This window comes from Athene noctua, chromosome 13 (genome assembly GCF_965140245.1).
Source record: "Athene noctua chromosome 13, bAthNoc1.hap1.1, whole genome shotgun sequence".
Taxonomy (NCBI): Eukaryota; Metazoa; Chordata; class Aves; order Strigiformes; family Strigidae; genus Athene; species Athene noctua.
The window spans coordinates 13,635,778-13,658,633 of record NC_134049.1 but is presented as its reverse complement, the minus strand read 5'-3'; the positions used below and the strand labels follow the sequence as shown (position 1 = coordinate 13,658,633).

The 22,856-nt window shown below is 38.8% G+C and overlaps 1 protein-coding gene across 10 annotated transcripts in view; it reads left to right on the top strand.

Moving 5' to 3' along the window:
* The window catches only part of MEGF11 (multiple EGF like domains 11), a 285,557-nt gene that overhangs the window by 83,684 nt on the left and 179,017 nt on the right, over positions 1-22,856 (top strand). For all 10 annotated transcript variants that reach the window (XM_074917685.1, XM_074917690.1, XM_074917686.1 and 7 more), the window contains exon 6: positions 14,228-14,320. In XM_074917685.1, the coding sequence (XP_074773786.1) occupies positions 14,228-14,320 (93 nt within the window). The remainder of the gene's footprint in view (positions 1-14,227; positions 14,321-22,856) is intronic.

Sequence of the window (22,856 nt, the reverse complement as noted above, 5' to 3'; positions counted from 1 at the left end):
TTTCAGCAGGATCAGAAAAAAGACACAAGAATCATAAATGTGAGTTCATTGTTGAATTCAAAGAACAAGTCACGCAAAGGTTAGTCTATTAATTTCCTCACTTTCCTCACTTTTAGCAAAAGGTTGGTCCCCAGCTGCTATAAATCAGCACAGATCCACCATGGGTGAATGGACATCTTCAGCTACTTCATCCTCACTTCCACATCTTTATGTCTCGATTCCCTTTCAAAATCCCCTTCCTCATTCTCCTGCTTAATACACTTGTTAACTCTAGTTTACACTGATCTTTTGTGTGGAGGGCACTAGTGCTAATCCATAGTAGCTCTATGGCTCAGTCCTTCCTATCTTGGTGGTATCTATTCACTTACATAGACTTATAAAACCAAGATCCTGTCCATCCCATATATGAGTGAACGTTCTTGAGGACGTATACGTACAGGACATTTGCCATTTATCAAATGAGGAGGTCACAGATCTCCAGAAGATTTTTCTCTCCAAAAGAGTTTGAAGTTCAGTAGTAGAACAGATCTGCGGTGAGCTAGGTTAACTTATTGAAATCAATAGGGTCAGGAAGAAGATGTATGTGTGAAATTAAACATATTTAAAACTGAAGTTATTTTCTTGACCACTCCTTTACATGCTTCTCCCATCTAATAGATTTATTTCCCTCATGCTCTGAAGAGTTTTAAAGCCTAGTAGAAAAGGGGGAAGAGATAGAGAGGAAAAGAAGTTACCTAAATCTAGATGTCCTTTAAAAAGAGCTTCTTATACACATTCAAAATCTGAGATAGCATCATTTTGCACTTCTTTTATATTGTAGTTTCCTCTGGCTGTGACCTTCCCCTGACCAGTTCCAGAGTCTTTGTCACACATTAACCTTAGATGTCTGGGAAGCCATCAGCCAGATGTGGAGCACCGTTCTAAACCAGATTCCTTGTTGACTGAAAAAAATTCTAGTGCAACCTATGCCAGGTGTAAACATCAGTTGCCCCTTTTCCTTGCTTCTAGGCATCTTATAAGATAGAAACTGTAAAATAAAAATGAATCGCTACCACTACAAGAATGTCTGAAGTGCATACACTAGAATGATAGCATAGCACAGCTTTGGGGGTTAACCCCAATACTGTCTTGCTCACTGACCCACACAGCCACTGTCACTCACTCACTTTCACCAGTGGGACAGGGGAAGAGGAAGGCTAGAGTAAAAGAAATAAAATTTGTGGATCAAGATTAAAAAAAAATGTTTAATAAGCAAAAGAGAAGTGGAAGAGAAGAGAAACAAAACAAAACAAGTGATGTAATCAGTCACTCACCACCTCCCATGGGTAGATTGATACCAGCCAGTTACTGAGCAAAAGATGGCTAATCTCCTGGAAGTACTTCCTCTCCTTTATTTTTTTGCTGAGCATGATGTTATAATGCATGAAATATCTCTTTGGTTAGTTTGGGTTACCTGCTTGGTTGTGTCCCCTCCCAATGTCTTGCACACTCCTAATCTATTCACTGGTTGTGGGGGTGCAGCAGTGTGAGAGGCAGAGAAAGCCTTGATGCCATGCGGCCACTGTTCAGCATAGCTAAAGTGTGAGCATTGTCAGCCTTGTTTTGATCACAAATCTAAACCACAGCACCATCCAAGCTGCGATGCAGAAAACTAACTCCATCCCAGCCAGACCCAGTACATACAGCTGTACTGTAGTTAATAAAACATACTCATCACTATGATCCTCATGAAATCTCCTTATGGGTTTTTTTCGGTCTTTCCACCTCTCAGTTTCAGTAGTGACAGGGGACTACTTTGAAAACTGGTGTGAACCACTCTTTATAAATATTTTTCACTCACTTCAGAACCTTGGGAAGGATGAGCCAGTGTGGCAGTTGTCCGGGCTGGCTGAGGTTTTGTGGGCCTTGCTCCTGCCACCCTCTGGTCTCTCAGCCATTTATAGCAACAGCCGTGGATGCTCTAAATTTGTCAGCCTGTGCAAACGCCTCCTCCTGCCTGGCTACCTGGGTGCATTTACCTACAGTTCAGCTATTCCCCATCTCCTCTATCACAGGGCTGAGAATGACTGGAAACACTTGGCAGATTGAATTTGGTCTAAAAGCTGCATGTTAGGCTTAAGTATACTGCTTTCAGCATCCTCCTGTGCATAAGGTACATTTCTTTTATATGAACTTTTGGATTGTGTGTCTGTAATCATTATCACCTCTTAAAAATACCGATGATGTTCGCACTAGGAATACCACATGAGCCTGCCGTATGGAATACCATACCCAACTGGTTGTGTTTGTTGATGATGTTTTCTCAAGTGCTGGGTAATGCCTGGGAGTGGGTTTACTGGATGCAATTTAAAGAGCTTTTAGTTCCCTTTGTTCCCAATTAGCTTTATCTTGTGTGGCACATATTCCATGTCTCATGGTAGGATAAAGATATATTGTTCCGTGGGTTTCCAATTGCTTTTCCAACTACAGCCATTTCTGATGAATATGTGATAGCCTATAAAAATAGGCCAGCTTATCTGCAGCTTAATGCAAACAGATAGTACTCTGTTATGAAACAAGTCCTAAAAATTTGTAGAAAGTGATCACATATATTGAAATAAAAAGTACTTACAACTCTGAAGAGTAAATCATTTAGACCAAGTGTAAAAATATTAAGATGCCAAATTGTGCAGAAGGTCACTGTGGGACTTCGGAAAAGAAGTAACTTCTTCCTATTGAAACCATAGTTTCGCATCAGGAGCCTGGCTTTCTAAGGTGTTGAATGCTACAGTTTCCATCAGTTTGGCTAAGATCTGTGGATATACACCCTTTCTAGGTAGTGTTAACACCTCAACAATGATAAACGTTAATTGTGGTGCTGAAGTAACAACTGATCTGCAGGTTGGGTCCTGCTTTGATAGGGATGTAGTAATTCTGTGTGTAGCTTTATATCTCAAAGCACCTTCTGAGACATTTGCATGAGTTTCAGTAAAGTGAGTAGTAGTGAAGCAAAACTTCATGAATTCTACTTGGGGAAAAAGGAAAAAAGAGTGTGATAGGACAAAATGGTGAACTAAAGGTGCCCAAAGTGCACATAGACGGCAATTTTAGGTTTGCAATAGAGTCAATCGGCAAATCAGTGTTCATTTTTGTTTCCCTAATTGTTCTCAGTGAAAGAAGATGATGTCAGCTGATAGCTTGAAAAGCATCTGTTAACACTTCATACTCTAGTACAGTGTAAGAGTATTAATCAGATATCAAAAAGGCTAATTAGAGACAGAGCTCTTCTAACCAGCCATGGATACTTCCTCTAGAACCAGGTACTCTTTGACTGTTTACACAGACATTCTTTTTTTTTCTGTTACAGGATTATGGCATTCCACTTCATATTTGTGTATTGTTGCACATGCTTTTCACTTTAATAAAGGTTTTTTTAAGGCTCCCCAGGGAAATTTTTCAAGAAAGTTCAGTCCATTGCAGATGTGATCACAAAACATTTTTGAATAATTTATCTTAAGCTCGGTATTTCTGACATAGGTATTCACTTTTGCAAACCACACTTTCTCTGATGCAATAAGTCAAGAGATATTTTCAATCTATTTAATCCCTAAGCTTTCCTTATTTTGATCAAGATTTTTCTTTTCTGAATAGTATGATTTACTTTTATTACTGTCATGCCCAGAAATCCATGTGTAAAACCACTAAAAGATAGCCTTGCTTGAAAAAGCATGTAAATTAAGTCATATAAAGAGGGCTTTTTTGATTAAAAATAAGAAACCTTGTATGAAACATGATATAAGAATACTTGTAAAGAAATTAAACCTGGTATTCAGTATAGCAAGCAACAAAAAGAGGCTTTGGGTTATAGCAGTGTGGTGCATACACGAGCTCTGCTGAAGCAAGCCACTGGTACATATCTTAGGATCTGATATCTCTACATCCGCATTCACAGCTGTCATGTTTTAGGGAAATGTACAGTTTAAATAAAAGTCCTTTAGAAAGCATTATTAAAAGCATCCAAAATTATCTTTTCTTTCACCAAATACTGTGTAGTAGTTTTGTTTATGCAAATGCTATGTAACATTTAGATCATAGTGAAGGGTAGACATCTTCAGTATCTTCTGATAATGTACGTGAAAGTTTTTATTTCCAGCTCCCATCTTCTATTTTCAGGCAACAGTGTGAATCACAGGAATCAAAAAGCACATTTTGCCATTTCTCATTAGTAGAAAGTTTCTCTAGACACTTAGACGTTAATAAGAAATTCAACTTGATCCTAAATCAGCTGACCTTCTGCAATCTAGAGCTGGTTACAGAAAGTTTAAACTACTGGCTTGAGATGAGAATCAGCCCCATAATTATATAATAATTTGTTTCCTGGGGTCTTTTTTGCAGTTCTTTTCAGTAAGTTGCTCTGAAACACATTGCTATGGTTCCTTTTGAAATGTCAGAAAAGTATCTGCATTGAAATATTCCATCCCCAGTAATGTTAGTGTAGCTTATACATTAACATGATCTTCAAACAGACTATATTTCTATCCTTGATTTCATCGGGGTGACCTTCATTTGCAGTGTGTGGCTTGATCTGAAATGAAATCTGAAATGCTTTGGCCCTCTAGGGCCCATGCCATCTAATAGTCTGGCCTCATTGACGGGTTTGCCTTTAGAAATTTGTCCATATTCATCCTATTTTGGTGAGAAACAAAGAAAAGGTTTTTGTTAGATTGGCTTGATGAAATTTGAAATAAGAATGAAGAAAGATTTTTGTTTGAAAAATCAATAGTTTATTCATTGTGTTACAGGACTAAAATTTATCTAGGAGAGTTGGTGTAATTTAGTTTTATTAGGTGTTGCATTGCTCAGCAAAGATAGCCAGAAGTATCATGCAGTCCAGATGTCTTCATCTATCTACTTTTGATCTTTTAGGAACAACATTTTTGATGCATCCATCCTCACTCTTACACACAGCACATACTCTCTGCCTATGAAAATCAATCAGCAGTGGAGCTGTGTCATTTACTGACAGAAAATAGAATTTTCTTGGCATGAGACCCACAATTCAGGGCAAGTAGTCAGTAATCAGAGAACTACGGACATGTAGCAATGCTACCAGATCAAAAAATAAGTATTTCACAGGAACAGTAATATGATGGAATTTGTACACAAAGAAATTAAGTTAATGCCCTGAGTGGGCAGCTGTGCTGTAATTTTGAGGTGATTTCCAGAGAACAAGGCAGGATGGCTTGGTAATTTTACTAGACTCTTTAGGCCAAAGTCATGCTCCTGTATTTCTTGCTGTTCTGCTGTAGCACCTTGAGAATCTTGCCCTTGTTATAAATGTGGTTTGGGTTTTTTTTTTTTTAAATAATAGCTCATTTTCTTTGGCATTATTCTATATTCTTCCTCTATCACTGCTTAAATCAAACAGCTACTCAGCTGGTGTTGGAACCTGTAAGTTCTTGGTCTATTTGAGTGATACGGTCATAGTAAGAAAGCAGAGGTAGCTGTGATATGAGGTGAGGTAGTTGTAATATACTAGTGAAATTTCTGTTGTGAGGCTCGCTCAGCTAGAAATGCCATGCCCAAACTGATGAGCTTCATACAGTTCTGCCAGCTGTGATACAAGTACTTACCTGTTCATCTGTAATTTTGTTATCACCTTCCTTAGCTGTAGGGCACTGTATGTTCCTCCAGTCTTTTTATGATGAAAATGTTTGTTTATTTCTGACTTACCAGTTTTAGGTAATTTCTAACTTTGTATCTCACAACTGGCAGCTCGCATTCCATTCGAACACAACTCCTAGGAGAGCCCAGACTATGGACAAAAATACCCATACCTGTGACCGGAGAACGTCATTCCCTCAGCAGAATGTTGAGTGTAGTTTGATACTATATGCCATCACATGTAGTTTGGTAGATCATGTTATGCTTGCTCTTATTCTGGTAGGTTTGGCAGCTTCTCCATATGTTTGCAGGAAAGCTGAAAGGACCAGGGATCTTAGTTGGGTACAAGCTTCTCTTCTATTCCCCAGCCTGCTGAGAATTTAATTCCCTCAGGCAACAGAAAAAATTCTCATAAGGTTAAGAACAGAATGATTGGGGAATACTTCCACTGGTTTTTGCACAGGAGAATTACTTCTTCCTTCTTCTGTCCTTAAAAAACCTGGAGCCCCCTGCTGGCAGATACTATCTGACTGCATTTAGTTTTGGTGGAGTGAGGTCAGCTAGATGGTATACAGAGAAAATGAAAGACTGTGTAAGAGTAGATGTTAATATTTCTACATTACATAGAAAAAGATAGTAACACTCTTTCTAAAGGTGCAATATAAAGCACGATTTGCAGACAAATTGTCATTAAGTTTGCTGGTTGGATGAATCAGGTTCCAGTAGAAAATTAACCAGTGAAAATGTATTTTCTACAAATTGCTGGAAAGAGTTGGTCAATTTACCAAAATGGAAGGAGTAGACAGAGGGCACAGGAGGGGAAAAGCTTTCTTGGGTTGTAGATTCTGCTCTGCTGATTCAGGATCTCTTTTAACCTCATTAACAGTTTGAACTAGTGATAATGATTGTTTTGAACCCTGCAGTGAGGCAATGGGAAATCGTTTACCAGAAAAAAGTTAAATGCTGAAATTACCCCACAGAATAATATTGTATTAGAACATTGATCAGCAGAATTGATCTCAGCATAAGTCTTTTCTCTCAACGTGGTAGTGTGCAATGATTATTTCTAGTTGAAGCAATGGCAGAAAATGCATAAAATCAGTTGCAAGCTTTAAACGATCAACAATTAACAATATTTAGCTGATCTCCAGAGAGTTCTCAGTATGGGCTCAAATTCACTTTCTGTGATGGCAGTGAGAAAGACTGAGCCTTAGAAATAGTAAGTGATTTGGGAGTGTCACTTACCTTAGTGTGGTCAGGGTTTCACCTGAATGTGGAATTTCTCTCTCCACCCCCCAGAGCAAGCGCAGGTGCTTGTATCTCATGGTCCCCATGGAGCACTGGGGGTGAGCAGGAGACATCCCTGTGTGGACTGTCATCTCTGACCTTGGTCTGAGGTCTTCCCTTTATATGTGACATTAGTCATGAATCTGTTGAAATCAGGCTTCAGACAGATGCTTTGTCTTCATTGCAGAATTTGCCTAGTTCTTAAACTTAACTCTCTCATGCCTTTGCATACATTCCTCTTGCCAGAGCTTGGTTGTGACTTTATCTACAGACTAACAGATTACTGTTGCTTTTACCCGAGCTCGTAACCTGTCCACTTTGCAGGGCAGATGCACTTCAGTGCTCAGAGTCCTGCAGTGCCTTCCCACCATTCCCTTTTTGTGCTCTGAAGTACTGCAAAGATCTTCTGTTATTCGCACAGCCAAAGATAAAGAGCGGTTCAGCTTACTGACCCCAGTTCTGCTCTTCTGACATTTGCTGCTACAAGGAGGCTGCTTTTCAGCTCTTGTTCAGATATTATTAAATGGTAAGTACTATCTCCCATTCCCTCTCTACCGGAGTAGATGAAGCCAATGGGGCATCAAAATGACACAAAGAGTCTGTTAAATGTGTGACTCCCATCGACCTCTCCTTTTACAGGGCCCTAACCTTCTCCTCTATTACTGGCACTGGCATTATTTTATGGTCACTGATGCGATGCCATTCCCATCTCAGGGATGTGCTACTCCAGCTCAACTATTCCTGTGAACTGACCAGACCGCAAAAAAGTGTTCCACTAGTCTTGCTTTTCTCAGGACACATAGATGAAGTGACAGACTCTTTTCTACCTTGACTTTCCCCTGGTAGAATTTACTTCCCTAACCCCTCCCTAGAGTAAGGCTTACTGCACGCGATAGACTGCAAGCATGGTCATCATTGCCAGATCCTCCAGGAATCAGTAAACTGTGAGCATTTCTCCTGTGACAGACGTGAGAGTCTGAAAACAGAGGTCTGGCTGGAACATTCCAGGACCTTTAAACTAGCCCATGTCACCTGCCTGGGACACTCAGCCATGACAAGAATGTGGGAGGCCCAATGTTCACCTTCTCATTAGTCATCAGAGCCCCAGATTGCCATTTATCTGGTAATAGAAATCCGAGCTGAAAGTATTGTAGAGTTTATGCTTATGAACAAATCTTCACCTCCTAGCAGATTCATATAGGGATTTACTGATCTTTTGTCGATGATGACACTGATATCTGTCAGATTCTGCTCCTGGGAAAAGACAATATCCTCAAAACGTATCTCCTCGATTCTTTTACTTCAGACATTCACAAGTCATCTCTGGCATAGCCTACTCCCTAAGCTTTGGCAGGGTCTCAAGACAGGGTAACACAACCTAGCTGCTATTTTGAACAGATCAATACCTCACTAAGGCAATGGTCAGAGACTCCCTATGTCCCAGATGACAAGAAAGACCATTGATTCTGTTCTGATTGCATAGATGCGTAGTCTTTAATTCCAAATCTGCCAAAAAATGTAATGGAATTGCACCTACAGGAAAAAGAGTTGATCTTGTGACCCATTGCTGTTATATGATCTGCATCAGTCTAATCTTTCCTTTGCTCACATTGACCTCCTTGGTTTTGTATTTTTTTATTAGTACTTTCATTGGATACCAAGAGGGAGATGAAAAATAAGGGTTGCTGTACACTCAGACAATAAATTGCTCAAAGCCTGAGCAGGCTTTGAGATCTCTTCCTATCTTCATCTAATAAAGTTTCTAAACCCTGCATTAAAGTGCTATCCAAGGTGATAAATTAATGGATGTATCCTGAGTGATGACCACAGAAATAGACATTAAGCAATGCAAAGAACTATTGTCCCACTTCATTGAAACAATTATCCAGGAAACCATCTAATCAGCATGATTCCTGATGGAAAGCCAGTGATTTAGAGAGGGAATCTTCCATTCCACAAATAAGCAGTACTCTAACAATGAGGAAAACCTTCCTGGATACATTAGCTATAGTCATCTTTCTTCTACTATCAAACCTCCCTTTTCTGAGCACTTACTAAGAGAATCTAGCCAAAAGCTGACTACAGGCTTATCTAATGAAGCTAATATCGTAGATTCAGCACAACCTGGATTCAGGCCAGTACATTAAGATGGAAACACCAGAGTGGCCCTGAGTGAATAGATTCCTAATGGATTAGGGGCAAGCATCTTTTTCATCTTTTTTCATCTTCCTTGACCTCTCTGCATTATCTGTAACCACTGGCCATGAAATAACTGCTATATCACCTGACAAAATTATTCTTTCCCTTAAAAGTGGCACAAGGCACTGGAGGAATGTGATAAAATGGCCTGAATTGTTCCAGGGACACATATTAAATAGTGAAGAAAACAACACTTTTCCCATTAAATTTCTGCTTTGTGTAGTCCACAACTATCAAGCATGGGGCAAACTTGGTTAGATGACCTCTAGTTAAAATGCCAGCAACATAACAGAAAAGATACAGTTCTACATTTGGTTCGTGGCAAAGAAACAAAATTGGTCAGAGTTTGGGTGATATCAGTGTGTAGTGAAGAAAAACAGACAGAGACCGCCTAAAGTAGGGCAGAGAAAAGTATTCTGAAAAACTTGCGGTCATGGGGCACCATGTGCAGTCACAATAGACCACATCATTCTGTGCACTTCTAGGAGAGTGCCTGGATTTCTCATCATGTCTTTGCTCTCATATAGTAGCATCTGTATCTTTATTTAGCAATGTTTTCCATTATTATATTGTATCTGCGTTTATTTATGCTTTCCGTCACCTCCTGGCTGTGCTACAGTCCCTGGGCAGAAAGCCCGCAGAGCCCAGGAAAAACTCTAGCTTGTACAGAACACTCCGGCACGTCTCTCCAGCAGCATGCGCTGCTGTGAAGAGTACAGTTCATGAAGCTTGTTTTTTGCTTTCTACTCTGGCTTCCATTAGACTTTGTAATTGTACTGTTCTTTGTTTTGAAGCTATTTGCTTGTCTGTCACAACAAAGTCCCACCAGCTGAAGTGGGAAGGAGGTGGAACTTGCTGGGTCAGTGGCTGTGAACTCCTCCAGGTTCAGAGGACCGCTGCAAATGTTACCACTTTTGTCACAATAAGACATGTTTTTTTGACTCTGCCTGTTGTGAAATAAATACACATATTTTTGGACCAACTAACAAAACTTTCCCAAGCTAAATCACTCTGTACTTATTCCCCTAGAACAAAACTTCTCTAAATATGCTTCCACCTCTAGGAAAGAGGTAAGAGGGTAATTGTGGTAGGTGTTACTTACCTTGCTTAATGGAGTGCAAGAAGTCAGTGGGTTGATAATGTAGTGATGAGCAGGGTGTAACAGTGTATAAACCACATGGTGCAGCAGGGTTAAACCATAACAGAGGAATGCAGCACCAAGGCAGACAGAGTAGCTCTCCATCCCTCGACTGGGGCTGCTTTTGTCTGGGATAAACTGGTGCCACTCAGTGGAAGTAACTCTGCAATGAAAGTATTCTCCAGGCAGAAGAGTCTGCTCCACTTAGCAGAGTACTCCTCAATAACAACATCCTGGCTATTTCATACCTTTGTAGATAGGAGACACAGACAACCCATTTAATATATCTAAATTCAAATTCAGGACAACAATTGAAAAATAAGTGCTAGTGTTGAAGAAATCTATGCAGTCATTTCAGGTGTGAAAAGAGTTTAATCTTTAGGTCTATTTCCCTGAGGATTGACCTTAAAAGGTTAAAAAAAGCACTGCTTGTAATTATAAAGTAAGTGATAAGCATCAAATGAATTGTTACAGAACCCTTTTGTTGACTTTATTCCTTTATTAAGGAGCAGTTGCTGTGTAACCTTGAATATGGCCAAATAACTCATGCTAAACGCATTGCTACAAAGATGGCATTTTGGCAGGGCTTTGATGTAGGTCATTTTATTACCAGGCTGAATCAAACTACAAACTGATCTCAAACTCATGCCAAGAATGCTAATAATAAACTGATCAATGAGGTGCTGGATTGTTCAGGAGAATTGGTCAAGGGAAAATGCAGACATAAAAAGTCTGGAATTCCTAAGGTTGAACTTGGGCTGTTACACTGGGAGGAATTATATTCCTTGCATTAGTACAAGGTTTTTTTACTCCAGGGGCCTTTAGCTGAGTGTTGAACAGGACAGTGTCAGAAAGTATATACTTATCTTTATTTTTCTTGACCTTTATGTGCAAGTAATTTTTATAGTTCCATTAACCAGTAAGATCATTTGCAAACCACTGTACAAAGTATATTATGAAGAATGCCTTGGGGACCATTGTATCCTATTATGTTGAATGTTAATAGAATGAAAAATTAATTTAAACTCTAAAGATTAGAGGAAGGCAAGACTTCCCTTTTATAAGGGAAATTCAAAATTTTATTTGCTATGGTAAAACTTTAGTGTTGTACCCTAGTATGACCTTTATACAGACCTTTATAGGCCTGATTCGAATCAGACAGTGTGGCAGTCTGATTATTTGCCTCCTTGAATAAAACGGCTTATATGAAAGGTTCCCTTTTTAAAAAAGAGGGATTTCTGTGACCCTCACATATGTGATTACTCCTGTGTAATTTCACAGCTGACAATGACTATATGCTAGTGAACTCGTAGTTGCTTGATTAGCAAGTTATTAAACCAGAGATGAGAGAACCCACAGTTTCAAGGAGTGACTTTACCTTACTTGACTTTTGAAATACTTATTAAGTGTTGTCATCTTCAGGTATACACCTAAAACACCTAAAACCAAAGATGCAGTTCTCTACAGTATTGTTTGTATTTTGCATATTGCTGATTGCTTTAGAATGAGAAATACTCTCGTGAGTCTTGCTTCCAAGTCTCACACAGCACTCGTCCCACGGGACTGGAGCACTGCTAGGAAAGTCAGCACTTCTGTCCACAGATAAGTGATTAAGTAAACTTTATTAGCTTAATTAGTCTATTATTTTGTATTTATATTATCATAGTTAAGGTGTGATATGTTTGTGTGGCTAAATCAACTAAATTTAGACCAGTAATAAGCAGGAGTTTTGTTATTTGGAAGAACAAAGAAACAGCCCACCATCGGCCTTCTTACTCACAAATTATGCCTTGACCCGAGAACCTAGCCTATTTAAAAGGATAAAAAAGTTGCGTGTTTTACATGTAAGAGTGATTTATTATTGTAAATTTCCATACAGGGAACAAAAAAGTCTCAGTTTCTATTTCCATACTTTCTATAAAACTAGTGTGTAAGATTTACTTCAATGAGGATTGTATTCTTAGATAAAGCTATACAGGGCAGAATTGTCAAAGTATCCCTATCCCACCAGATTGTATATCTTTTAGTACACTGTACTTTTAGTAACAAACTATAAGTTTGTGGCTGCTCTGTATGTGGATTTCTTGTCATAGATGCTAACCAGCCATTTTTCAATGATTTCATGAAGGCATGTATTTTTTTATTGGAAAATCCTGTTTTTCTAATACCCTGTATTGAACTTCATCTTACAGCTGTAGACTAGGATGCCTCACTGTCTTCAGAAACCCTAACTCAAGTAAAATAAATGCACAAAAGATTAGGACAATTAGTGACTAGAGAATTAGCTATCAATATTTCATGCCCCCTGCAATACTGTCTAAACACAAGATATGAAATAAGAACAAATTGCACTTCTGACGTGCGGTGAACCTAGATAGGAAATGACTAATCTAGAAAGATCTTGCAGTCGTTATAACGAGGCAACATTCTAATCACTGGTCATGTGTGATCTGATGAATGAATGAAGATCAGGAAGATTTGTCCCACGGGATTATTTAAAGTTCACTTGTGATGTGAAGTTGGATTTAAATATATTGTGAGTAGCTTAGTGGGTTTGCTCTGCAACGACCCAAATACAGAATAGACAGCAAAATGTTTTCATCAATGTTGATGCAAGCCTGAGTGCAGATTCAAGATGTGATCTGGGAGTCCAAACAGGTGATCAAATACAGCAGGAATCATTCAAATGTATGAGGTGTTGGTGGAAAACATTTGGCCCATGAGCTACCTGGGAACTGAAAGGGTGTTTCTGAAGGGAGGCCCAGTGCAACTTTAAGAAGGTTCACTGGCTGATTTAAAATTAATTGAGTAGTTCAGCTTGGTTTTCAGTACAGCAACACAAAGCTACCTCCCAAATCAGCTTTGCCAGCCTTGTTTTAGACAGAAATGAATTAATTTTTGTCTTGGAATAAGTCTTTTGTATTCCAGCTTCAGCCAGTTCTTGGTTAAGTAAGAACAAGACCCACATTTCCCATCTGATATAAAAACACAGTATATACAAACATAGATTATGTATGATATAGTGATCTCATTGTCACTACACCATATTCATTAATAACTCATACATGTTAGTCTAGATGGCAATTATATGTTCCAATTTAACCATCCAATTTGAATAACTGAGACACTGAGTTTTTGGCGATGTCCTAAGTGGTAAAATGGAAATAAGGTAGTAAGCAGTAAAGTTCAGCCTTTAAAGTAGTTATTTAGTATTGTCCAAGTTTTTTTGTATGTGATGGGCATACTGGCATACACTGGAAAGTAAGTCAGACACTAAAGCAGCACAGGAGAAGAAAAGTCTTAAAACCGTGAGCTCTTCGTACTCAAGGGGAAGAGAAGGAGATTCTCCCATGTATATCTCTAGTCAACTGGCAAGTGAGACAGTAAAACCAACCAGTTTTTCATAGTTTGAACCTTGAGGATGTTTAACTTTCAATAATCCAGCAGTGGACAAATAAGATCTAGAACACTGTAGTTATGGAAAACTTGATGACCTTAAAAAGAAAAGGCTGAACTTAGTAACATCATTTCTTTTCCTTGAGCTGTTTTTAACAAATCTATTTTGTATCTTAATATACTTTCAAAACCGAGCTCCATTTTATCTTATGAACAGTAGCAACTTGAATGCAATAGAAGAAACTGATATTCCATAATATAATAATAATGTGTCAGTTTGGTAAAAAATTTATTATGAAGCAAAACTGCTAACCAAAGTAATTTCTGGTGTTAAGAGTTTTTCATTACAAAGACCTGAAGTGACAAATGAGTTTATTGCTGTCGAGAGACCTACATTTTATTTTGGTCACTTCCTATTACTTAAATCTTGTAAGTAATCATTTTTTGTGTGTTTGCTTTGTTTAATATCTTTAAACAAAATAGTGCTCTCTAAGGCACAGTTTACTGTATGTTTACCAACCACTTAATATGTTTACAATGTTGTGTATTGTTTCTTCTTAACAGCACTCTGCACAGAGGAGTGTGTGCATGGAAGATGTGTTTCTCCTGACACTTGTCACTGTGAACCAGGGTGGGGAGGTACTGATTGCTCTAGTGGTGAGTACAGATTACAAAAATGTGATAAAGATATATGCTGCTGTTAAAAAAAAAAAAAAAAAAGGCCTTAAAGCAGTGACTTTAGAACTCAGATACCTTAAGTGGAAAAATGAAGGTTGTCTGTTGGTTATTTTGCAACAATTACTATGTGATAATACCCTTTCCTATGATAATGACTTTCACCTTTTTTGCTTGTTCTTAGAAAGAAGTGTTAAATGCAGTGAAGCAAACTCTCAATGCTTTTGGTGCTGTTATTAGGATACCAATATAGATAATATAGCTCTATTGTGAATTTTTTCTCTCTTAAATCTTTAATACAACACATTCTTCATTAAACACTTTGTGGAGTATTTGGAGTCATTTGGACTCTCTCCAAACAGAATCCTTGTCCTGTTGAAGCCAGTGGGAGTTTTGCCATTGACTTTTCATGCAGCCCAGATTCTACCTTCTGACTTGAAATCCACACCTTAAATTATCCATGCTGCAGAAGTTAGGGAAATGGTGGAGGTGGTAGTTGTGCACCTTTTGCTAGGAAATTAATTCACACTTGGGGCTTTCAGTTCTTTCAGCTGGGGAAGCTGTGTATGTCAGACTCTCCTAATTGGTAATGATAAGTTGAAGTCTGTGTGATTAGTTCATGCTGGAATGAAACAGCTAGTGTTCTTTCCAGTACAAACATTAGGGATATTATGTAACACAGGCCCAATGCGTTGCTGACAATGGAAATAAGCTTGTTAAATTGTAAGTCTATTTGTGCATCAGGCAAGTAAATAAAGCTGCATCGAGAAAGATGCTGTGAGTCATTTACTGAATGAACGTTTCATTTTGCTTTTACATCCTCCCTTTCCCCCACATTGATTGGGATCCTAAGAAAGAGACATCATAACCAGGCAAAAAGATAACAGACAAGGGATCTTTAAAGGGAGACATTAGAAGAAAATAGGAGTTAAATGTGACTGGGGACAAACACCTCCAGAGGCTGAAGTAATGGGGCAGGCTCTTCTCTGATCAAGTTACTGGTGTTTTGTCTGCAGCTTTGCTGATGTCTCCTCAGTTAACAGCAGAAAAGGCAAGAGGGAGACAGAAGGACAGAAAGAAAGGCCGTGCTTTGGGGCTTGAAGCAACCTTTTTGGATCTAGACAAGGGAAAAATTGGGCAGCATAACATACTGAACATCTCTTACAATATTTTAAAAAAGAAAAATAGTACCTTCAATTGTAAAATATTGTGTAGAATCTCAGAAATTCATTTTATCCTTTGCTTATTTTTAGTAATAGAAACATTTAACCTAACAGCCAGTGAGTATTTATACAGTTCATGTGCACTTAGAGAAGTTAAAATAATAACAAAAAAAAATACTTTGACAACATGGACACACGTATATGGATGTATACATTAATACACACATGTGCACAGAGAGTAATGAGTACTCTGTCCTTTGAAAAACTGAAGAGGAAAGGATGTCAAAGGATAGAATGGTCTCGTGGACTAAAACTACCCAGTGACTCTTATTAAATTGCACTAATCTTGCAAGTGAAGATAAAAAGAAAAAGAAGGTTTTTCCTATATTGAATATTTAGCTTTTTAAAGTAATTAGGAATATTAAAGCACTGACAATGATTGAGATAGAAACATTATTCATAACTTTTATTTCCGCACTGGGCAGCAATCCAGTATATTTCATTTATGAGGTTTCAGCGGTAGAAAGAGAAGCGTTAGCCAATTCCTAAATTAAATATGCCCTGTTAACTTTTATAAATGATAGCCCAGGATTAGCTTCAAAATTTAAACTTTCATTTTATTAATATAATTAGTGTGTTTGCTGGACTATAGTACCCATTGTCTTTCATTCCATTTGTTATACACTGGGCAACTTGCATTCTTGTCCTAAGGTCTGATTTGACAAGCAGTGTCTAATGTAATGCTTGTAAGTGTGAGTGGTCTCATAGAAGTTGGCTTTTACTGCAGCTGAGAGAGTGGCTCACCTTTACACTTGACACTAGAAATTTGGATGACTGGCCTCTTTATTGTTAGGTGACTTTATTTAAATTAAAAGGTATAGAACAGATATCAGCTGAATACAGTACATTGTTGCTCTGAGTATTTCCAAGTGAGAAGCTGGGAGCCTTTGCCTAACCAAGGTTAACCAGGTTTTTCAGATACATAAATGATCCACATATTGAGTCATGTCTTACTGTTATCCAGTAATAATGTGGAAAACATTTTTCACTTCTACTGGAATAATGTATCACCTGTGCCTGACTTCTTCCTGTTACTTCATTAACATTGGCTAGCTACCATGAAGGTTACATGTTTGCAGTGGCAGATAGGGTGTGTGGATGTTCCTGAATGGCTGGCCCTGCAGGGCTGCGCTCTGGACAAACCCAAGCTCTATTTGTGCCACCCCACACCCTGTGGGGCCGTACAAATTTCCTGTACAGTCCTCAGTATCAGTGGTTTTATTAAGTTACAGGCATATTGCTTTTAATGTTGGCTGTTTGAAACTATTTTACTGGGGAAGGGATTGCCAGCCAAAACACTCCCTTTAAATTTAGAAAATCTCCTAGGAGCTGTAGTTTTTTCCTGAATGATCTCTCCTGAAAACAATGTTGAGAAGTGGAGCCTACCTGACACTGAGGGTCATCTGTTGTTGGTTACCTGGAAAAGATCTAGGGGCACTCACTCTTTTTGAGATAGTATTTCAACACCCTGCAGACAAGACCATTATAACTTTCTAAAAGTAATATGTAACTTTCATTTGATTTGATGGGTGAAATTCAACCATAAGCAGAGCTCCAGCACAAGGTCCAAGTGTCACTTCAAACCCAAAGTTTTTCTTTTTTGGTGCGCCGCAAAGATTACCTGTGCCAGGAGAGGGTATGAATTCTGACACTGAGCACGGTTTTCCTATGGGGAGGCAAGCTTTTGGTGTTAAATGCAGTTTCCCAGTGTTACCATTCTCCCTTGGCTAGAATATACTCAGTTAAATGTTTTGAGTAGTTACAGCTACAGCCCGTAGTCATCCAAACAATTTAATCATCTTTCTCAGACTTTATTTCATGCTTTCCTAAAACTCAGCCTGTAAGACTACAATCACAAAACTATTCGGTGCAGCTTTCCTGCAGGAACTGATCATGGTACATGTTAGAGTTCATCTGTTGTCAAGGTTAAAATAACTTCAGATGAATTGCTAAACAATTATAAAAAACCCTGTGCCATATTCAGCTCTGCATGCCTCTATACCTGTGTTTTACTGCATGCTGTTGTACATCTGTCGATGCCCACAGGCTTAGCCTTGATTTCATGCTGTAAAGCTGCAATATATTAAGGCTTGATTACCATAACAATAAAAAGAGAAGTAATGAGGTATTAACAAAAGAAGCTCTTGAATAAAATGTTTTCAGGGTTTTAATGATGCTAAAAATTAAAAGGAAAAGTCTTTTCAAAAAAACCCCATACCTTTTCCATTCCCTTTTAACTTAAAATCATGCCCATTTTGTCCATGCAATCTGCACTGTTGTTTTTTTTTAAAATACAAAGGAAAATGGCAAATGCTCTGTGTGAACTTATCTGCTCACCTGTCCAATTATTTCAAAGCAATTAACTTCAAACAGTATGATATACTGGCTTGAAATTCTGGTAGGAATATAATTGACTGTTGGTGGTTACCTGGCCTCTTCTGGGTCTTGATAATAGCCATCTGTATTTGCAGGCCGTTAGGCCCCAATCCAGCAAAGCACTTAAGCATATCCTGAATTTGACACATGAGTAGGACTTTTAATCTGCTTTAAATTAAGCAGGTGTTTAAGAATGTTGCTGAGTCAGTTTTGAAGAAACAGGTTAAAAGACTTCACTGAAATCCTAAACAAGCCTCTCATTGGATTCATCAGGCCTATAAGGAATAAGATGATCTTTCTTTCAAAATGCTAAAACTCATCAGGCAATATCGTTAAAGACCATTTTGACTCTCATGAGCGTTTTTCACTGTGGGGAAGATCACAGAAATCTTTCTGGTTAAAAGGGGATTCATATTACTCTGGACAACAGGTGGGAAAAAGAAAGTTCAAAGCAAGACCCTTGAATTAAAAGCAAGAACCTTCCAAAATTGTGTGTGCCAGTTTGAGAAATTTCAAAGTAAACAAACACAGAGTTTGTAATGAAAAAATAAAGTGGTTTTCAAACTGTTTGCTTTGCTATTAGCTTCAGGAGAAAATATAGTACTTTCCCAAAGTGTAATTAAAGAGACGTTGGCATAATAATGCCAAACCATCTTTCTTCATGCTATGTCACCTGGGGAGAGAGATTATAATATTGCTGTCTGGCATAGGCTGATCAGTAATGTACACATATGGATAACATAGTTTTCTTTAGAAAGGATGTTTTGTCCAAACAGTCATTAAGAGCAAGGACCTATTTCATCTCTATCTCTTGTCAAAAATAGCCAAGGTCATAACAACAGGCAAGTATAACATCACAGCAAGATCCCATTTAAGGGTATAGCCCTAGAGCAGCTGGAGTGCTTCAGTTCTGAGACTTGTGATGAATGAGAACTGCAGATACTTGGCTGAATCTGAAGGGGGGTTGCTTGACAAGCTACGGAATGCAACAGTAGAAATCTCAGGAGAAAAATGGAGTATTTTAAAGTGAGACTGTGGTACTTTTCAGGCTTGATTTTGGCTTCCATGTCCTCAAAATGCTTTGAACTATTTCTGAAGAAGAGATAAAGTTCAAAGGAAAGATTCCTGGTTTGTGAATACAGGCTCAAACAAAATTCAGCCTAATGTCAGGGACCGATCTGCTGGAATCATTAGTTAATTTCTTGTCCTGAGGTTTTTAGGATAGGATTGACAGGGAAACCACCAAAGAGGTGCAAAGGTGCAAGACCTCACCTGTTCTAAACTGTTAGTGGGCCACTACTATCCCTGAGGAACATCTGTCCATGTTTCTTGTATGGGAATTTGTCTGTGCCCTGGATTTGTATCACAGTGACTCTTATATCCAAGTGCCAAATGAGGTGACAGAGCTGGGTACAGTTTCTGTACCAAAGCTCATGTATTTCATTTGATTTAATTTGTCACTCCAGTTGTTGAGTTTAGATGCAGTTTCTAAAGATCTCTTTAAAGTTGTGAAAGTTCACCTGGGATCCAGGCTTAATTATTGCTTTAGCTGAACCAGAATTTCATATTCATAGCATGTGGACTTTAAAGTTTTCATACACTTTTCATTGAAGTCAAGCTCAAATGCAGCTTAATTTTGATGTGATTTGCAGATTCGGTGACAACTACATCATGCAAGGAGATGCAAATGTATAAAAACAAGCTCCAATGAGGAGCTCATGCAAGGATCTTTCCGTAGCGGTTACAGAGAAGAGCTGATTTCTGTCTCTTCCAGTTCTAACAATTTGCTCTTCCTTAAACTTAAAAAATCGCCAACTCCCTTCAACCACTGCTGAACTGATGTAATCAGGTAAACAGCTTGTGTTTAATTTTTGCCTCTGCTGGATGTTGAGCCCACGCACTTGGGCTTGCGTACCCAGGTTGCATGTGTTAAGCAGTCTCTGTAGCAGCGTATCTTCATGGGCCCAGCCTACACAGGACAGCCTGTAACCAGGGAATAAAAATGTAAACACAAGCTGCTGTTCCGTGCAGTTAGTAGCACAGCAGCATGTCTTGTATATATTTTTACACAGACGATTTGGCTGCATTAAATTGGGCTAATCCATCATTTTTCATTCGGTGGGAATATTTTGTCTCTTGCTGAAGCTGTTAATATTTACTCAATTGTTTGTGGCGGTTCCTCCTCACTCTGTTAGAAATATGATAGTATCCTCTAAGCCTCCATGAGTTAACTGCTTTGGGGGTGCTGTAAGCTTATGGGAAAGTGTGAGAGTCATATTAGCCTTGGCTTTTCCCACAGTAACCAGGGCTGAGGAAAGGGCAACAGTTGATTCCGGAAAAGGAGAAGTTGATCCAAGATTTACTTTGGGAAGAAACTGCTTTCTATACTTCTTCTGTGTGATTCATTGATAATGAATAGAGCAGTTGCCAGTTGTCCTAAGTCTTGTACTAAAGTGTGTGAAAAATAGAAATTCAGCACCGTCTGTCCTTTTACTTTTCATCTTCATATTCATCTTCCCTGTCAGAGTGTGGAAAGGACTTCTTTCCTTAAATCAGCTGCTCAGGTCTAAAGCCAAGGTAGTGACAGATAGTTTCCCCCCAGCGGTCCCAGCCCTCCATTCAGACTGCCTCTTCCTAATGATTTTGAAGAGTCAATTGAGCTGGCCTAGCTCTGTCTGCTCCAGTCCATGGAGTTCTGTCTTCCAGTGTGTGCTGTTGCTCTTAAGGCTTGATCTAGCATTATACTTCATGCATATGAATAGCCCTCTTAAAGTCAGTAATGAACAACCTATGTTATTTAAGTTAGATAAATGCTTAAGTCATTATCTGAATAGGAACTTAAGAGATGAGGGGGGAAAATCAGGCTGATGAAGATCTCATTTAGGGACCAGGAGTTACTGAGTAACATCCAGGCTGAGCAACAGCAGGTGGTTCTTTCAGTGAACTAAAACCCCTGTCAGCAGGCCTCCTGCAGAGCGGTGCACGACACACAGGTCAGTGATCTGAACATATTCCTTGGTTCTAGGCAGAGATGATATTTTGACCTACCACACAGGTGAGTACCGAAAGATAGAGATGTGATAAGAACATAATTTGGGTATGTAGTGTAACAGGCATCCAGTTGTCTAAGAAAGATTTTTTTTAAAATGTAAAATATTATCAGAATAAGTCTGCACAATTATATATAACTACTACATTATTACAACAATCATCTCCTTTGTTGAAGCATCCAGTTCTTTCCATGCTTGGCTGCTTTGGATTGAGGTAAACCCATAATAAGTTATGTACTGGAGTGAATATTGATATAAAATTCAGGTGACCTGTTAAAGCCATGCGCTTCCCATTTGTACCCAGTAGTTGGTGATGAGGCTTTGCTACTAAGAGCTTGTCTTGTAAATTGGCCTGATGTAGCAACATCATTGTGGAGTCTTTCCCTTTCTCTTGATGTAGCCTTTGTATGTACATAGACTTTCTCTATATTACTGTAAAGAAAGTGACTGTGTGGATCCAGACTGGGGCTGCTGGGATTTATGTGGTTGACTGCAGTGGTCAGCAGACGTGCCTGTATTGATCTGATCCTCAAGTGCTTAGCTGGGAATAAAAGACATACAGAAAGGGGTCTTTCCTAATCTAGATAAATAAAATATTGAAAATTCTATGTGTTATATAATTAATAAGCAACAATTGTGTAATTATCATTTTGATATATTTAGACATATACGTTGCTTTAAGGCACACAGCTGACAAACGGGAGGTGAGAGGACAGGTTTAAGAGCTAATGGCTATCTGAGCATTTCACCTCGCATTTACCCACTCTCCAGCCCCTGGTGAGCTGTATATGAGCAGTATGGAAATTCTGTGTTCATGTAACCAAATTGTATATGCTGAGTACATCTGGAAAATCAGTCTACTGGTTCTCTGAATCCAACACTAAATTCATGCTGAAAACCAATAAGGGAAGCTGCGGGCAAGCCTTGTATAAAACCTCACTTATTGCCTGTCATTAGGGCAGTATATCAAGGACTGATGCTTCAGAGAGTGTGAAAAGACATTTAGATTTCAGAGAAAAGAAAAGGGTGTGAACCTATGGGAGCAAGCAGGGCGATACACGGAGGTTCTCTACCAAAGCAAGACAGGCGTGTTGATGAGGTGTCTGAGCGCCCAGCGTAGCCTGCCCTCCCAAAGCAGAGCCCCACTGAACTTTGAGCACACCTGCCACATCTGGAAGTTAATGTAGCTATTCTCTTATCTGGGGAATGGCTTGATGGTTGACTGAAACTTTACACTTTAAGGATAATTTTCATAAATGAAACGGTGGTTACTAGTACTGAATGGGCGAAAGGCACTCCTGTGCAGGTTGTGTGTGGTTATGCAAGGGGGAATTTGGCTCACATACATCTCTCCTTGGCTGCCGAACCGGTGAGAGCAGAGGAGACTTCAGAGAAAGGCATTGAATGTGTGACGAGTTGTTAGTTTTATTAATTTGACTGAGGTTTTTCTCACTTTAGACAGGGTAATAGCTATAAAAGAAAGAACCTACTGAAATATCCATTTTTAACGAACTGAATTGCTAATGTTAAATTTCATTGCTGGAGCATCTTACAATAATGTGGCTTTAAATGTGCACTACACAAATGAACAGACTTTAGATCAGTTTCAAAGTACTGATGATATAATTTTATGGTCTGGTCACTAAAGACCTGTCACTTGGAGAAAAGAGCAGAATTCCCTCTTCTAAAGTGTAGGCAAAAATCTCAGATGTGGACACCCACTCAAAAGTATTCCTGGGGTTTTTGCTTGCTAACAAACAGAAAAAAAGGTATAGTGGTCTTTAGGAAAGCTTCTAAACCACTTGTCTCTGTGTTAGGTATGGTGAGGTATTTCAAGGAATGCTTGGAGAGGGCAGAGCTCAGCTCCCT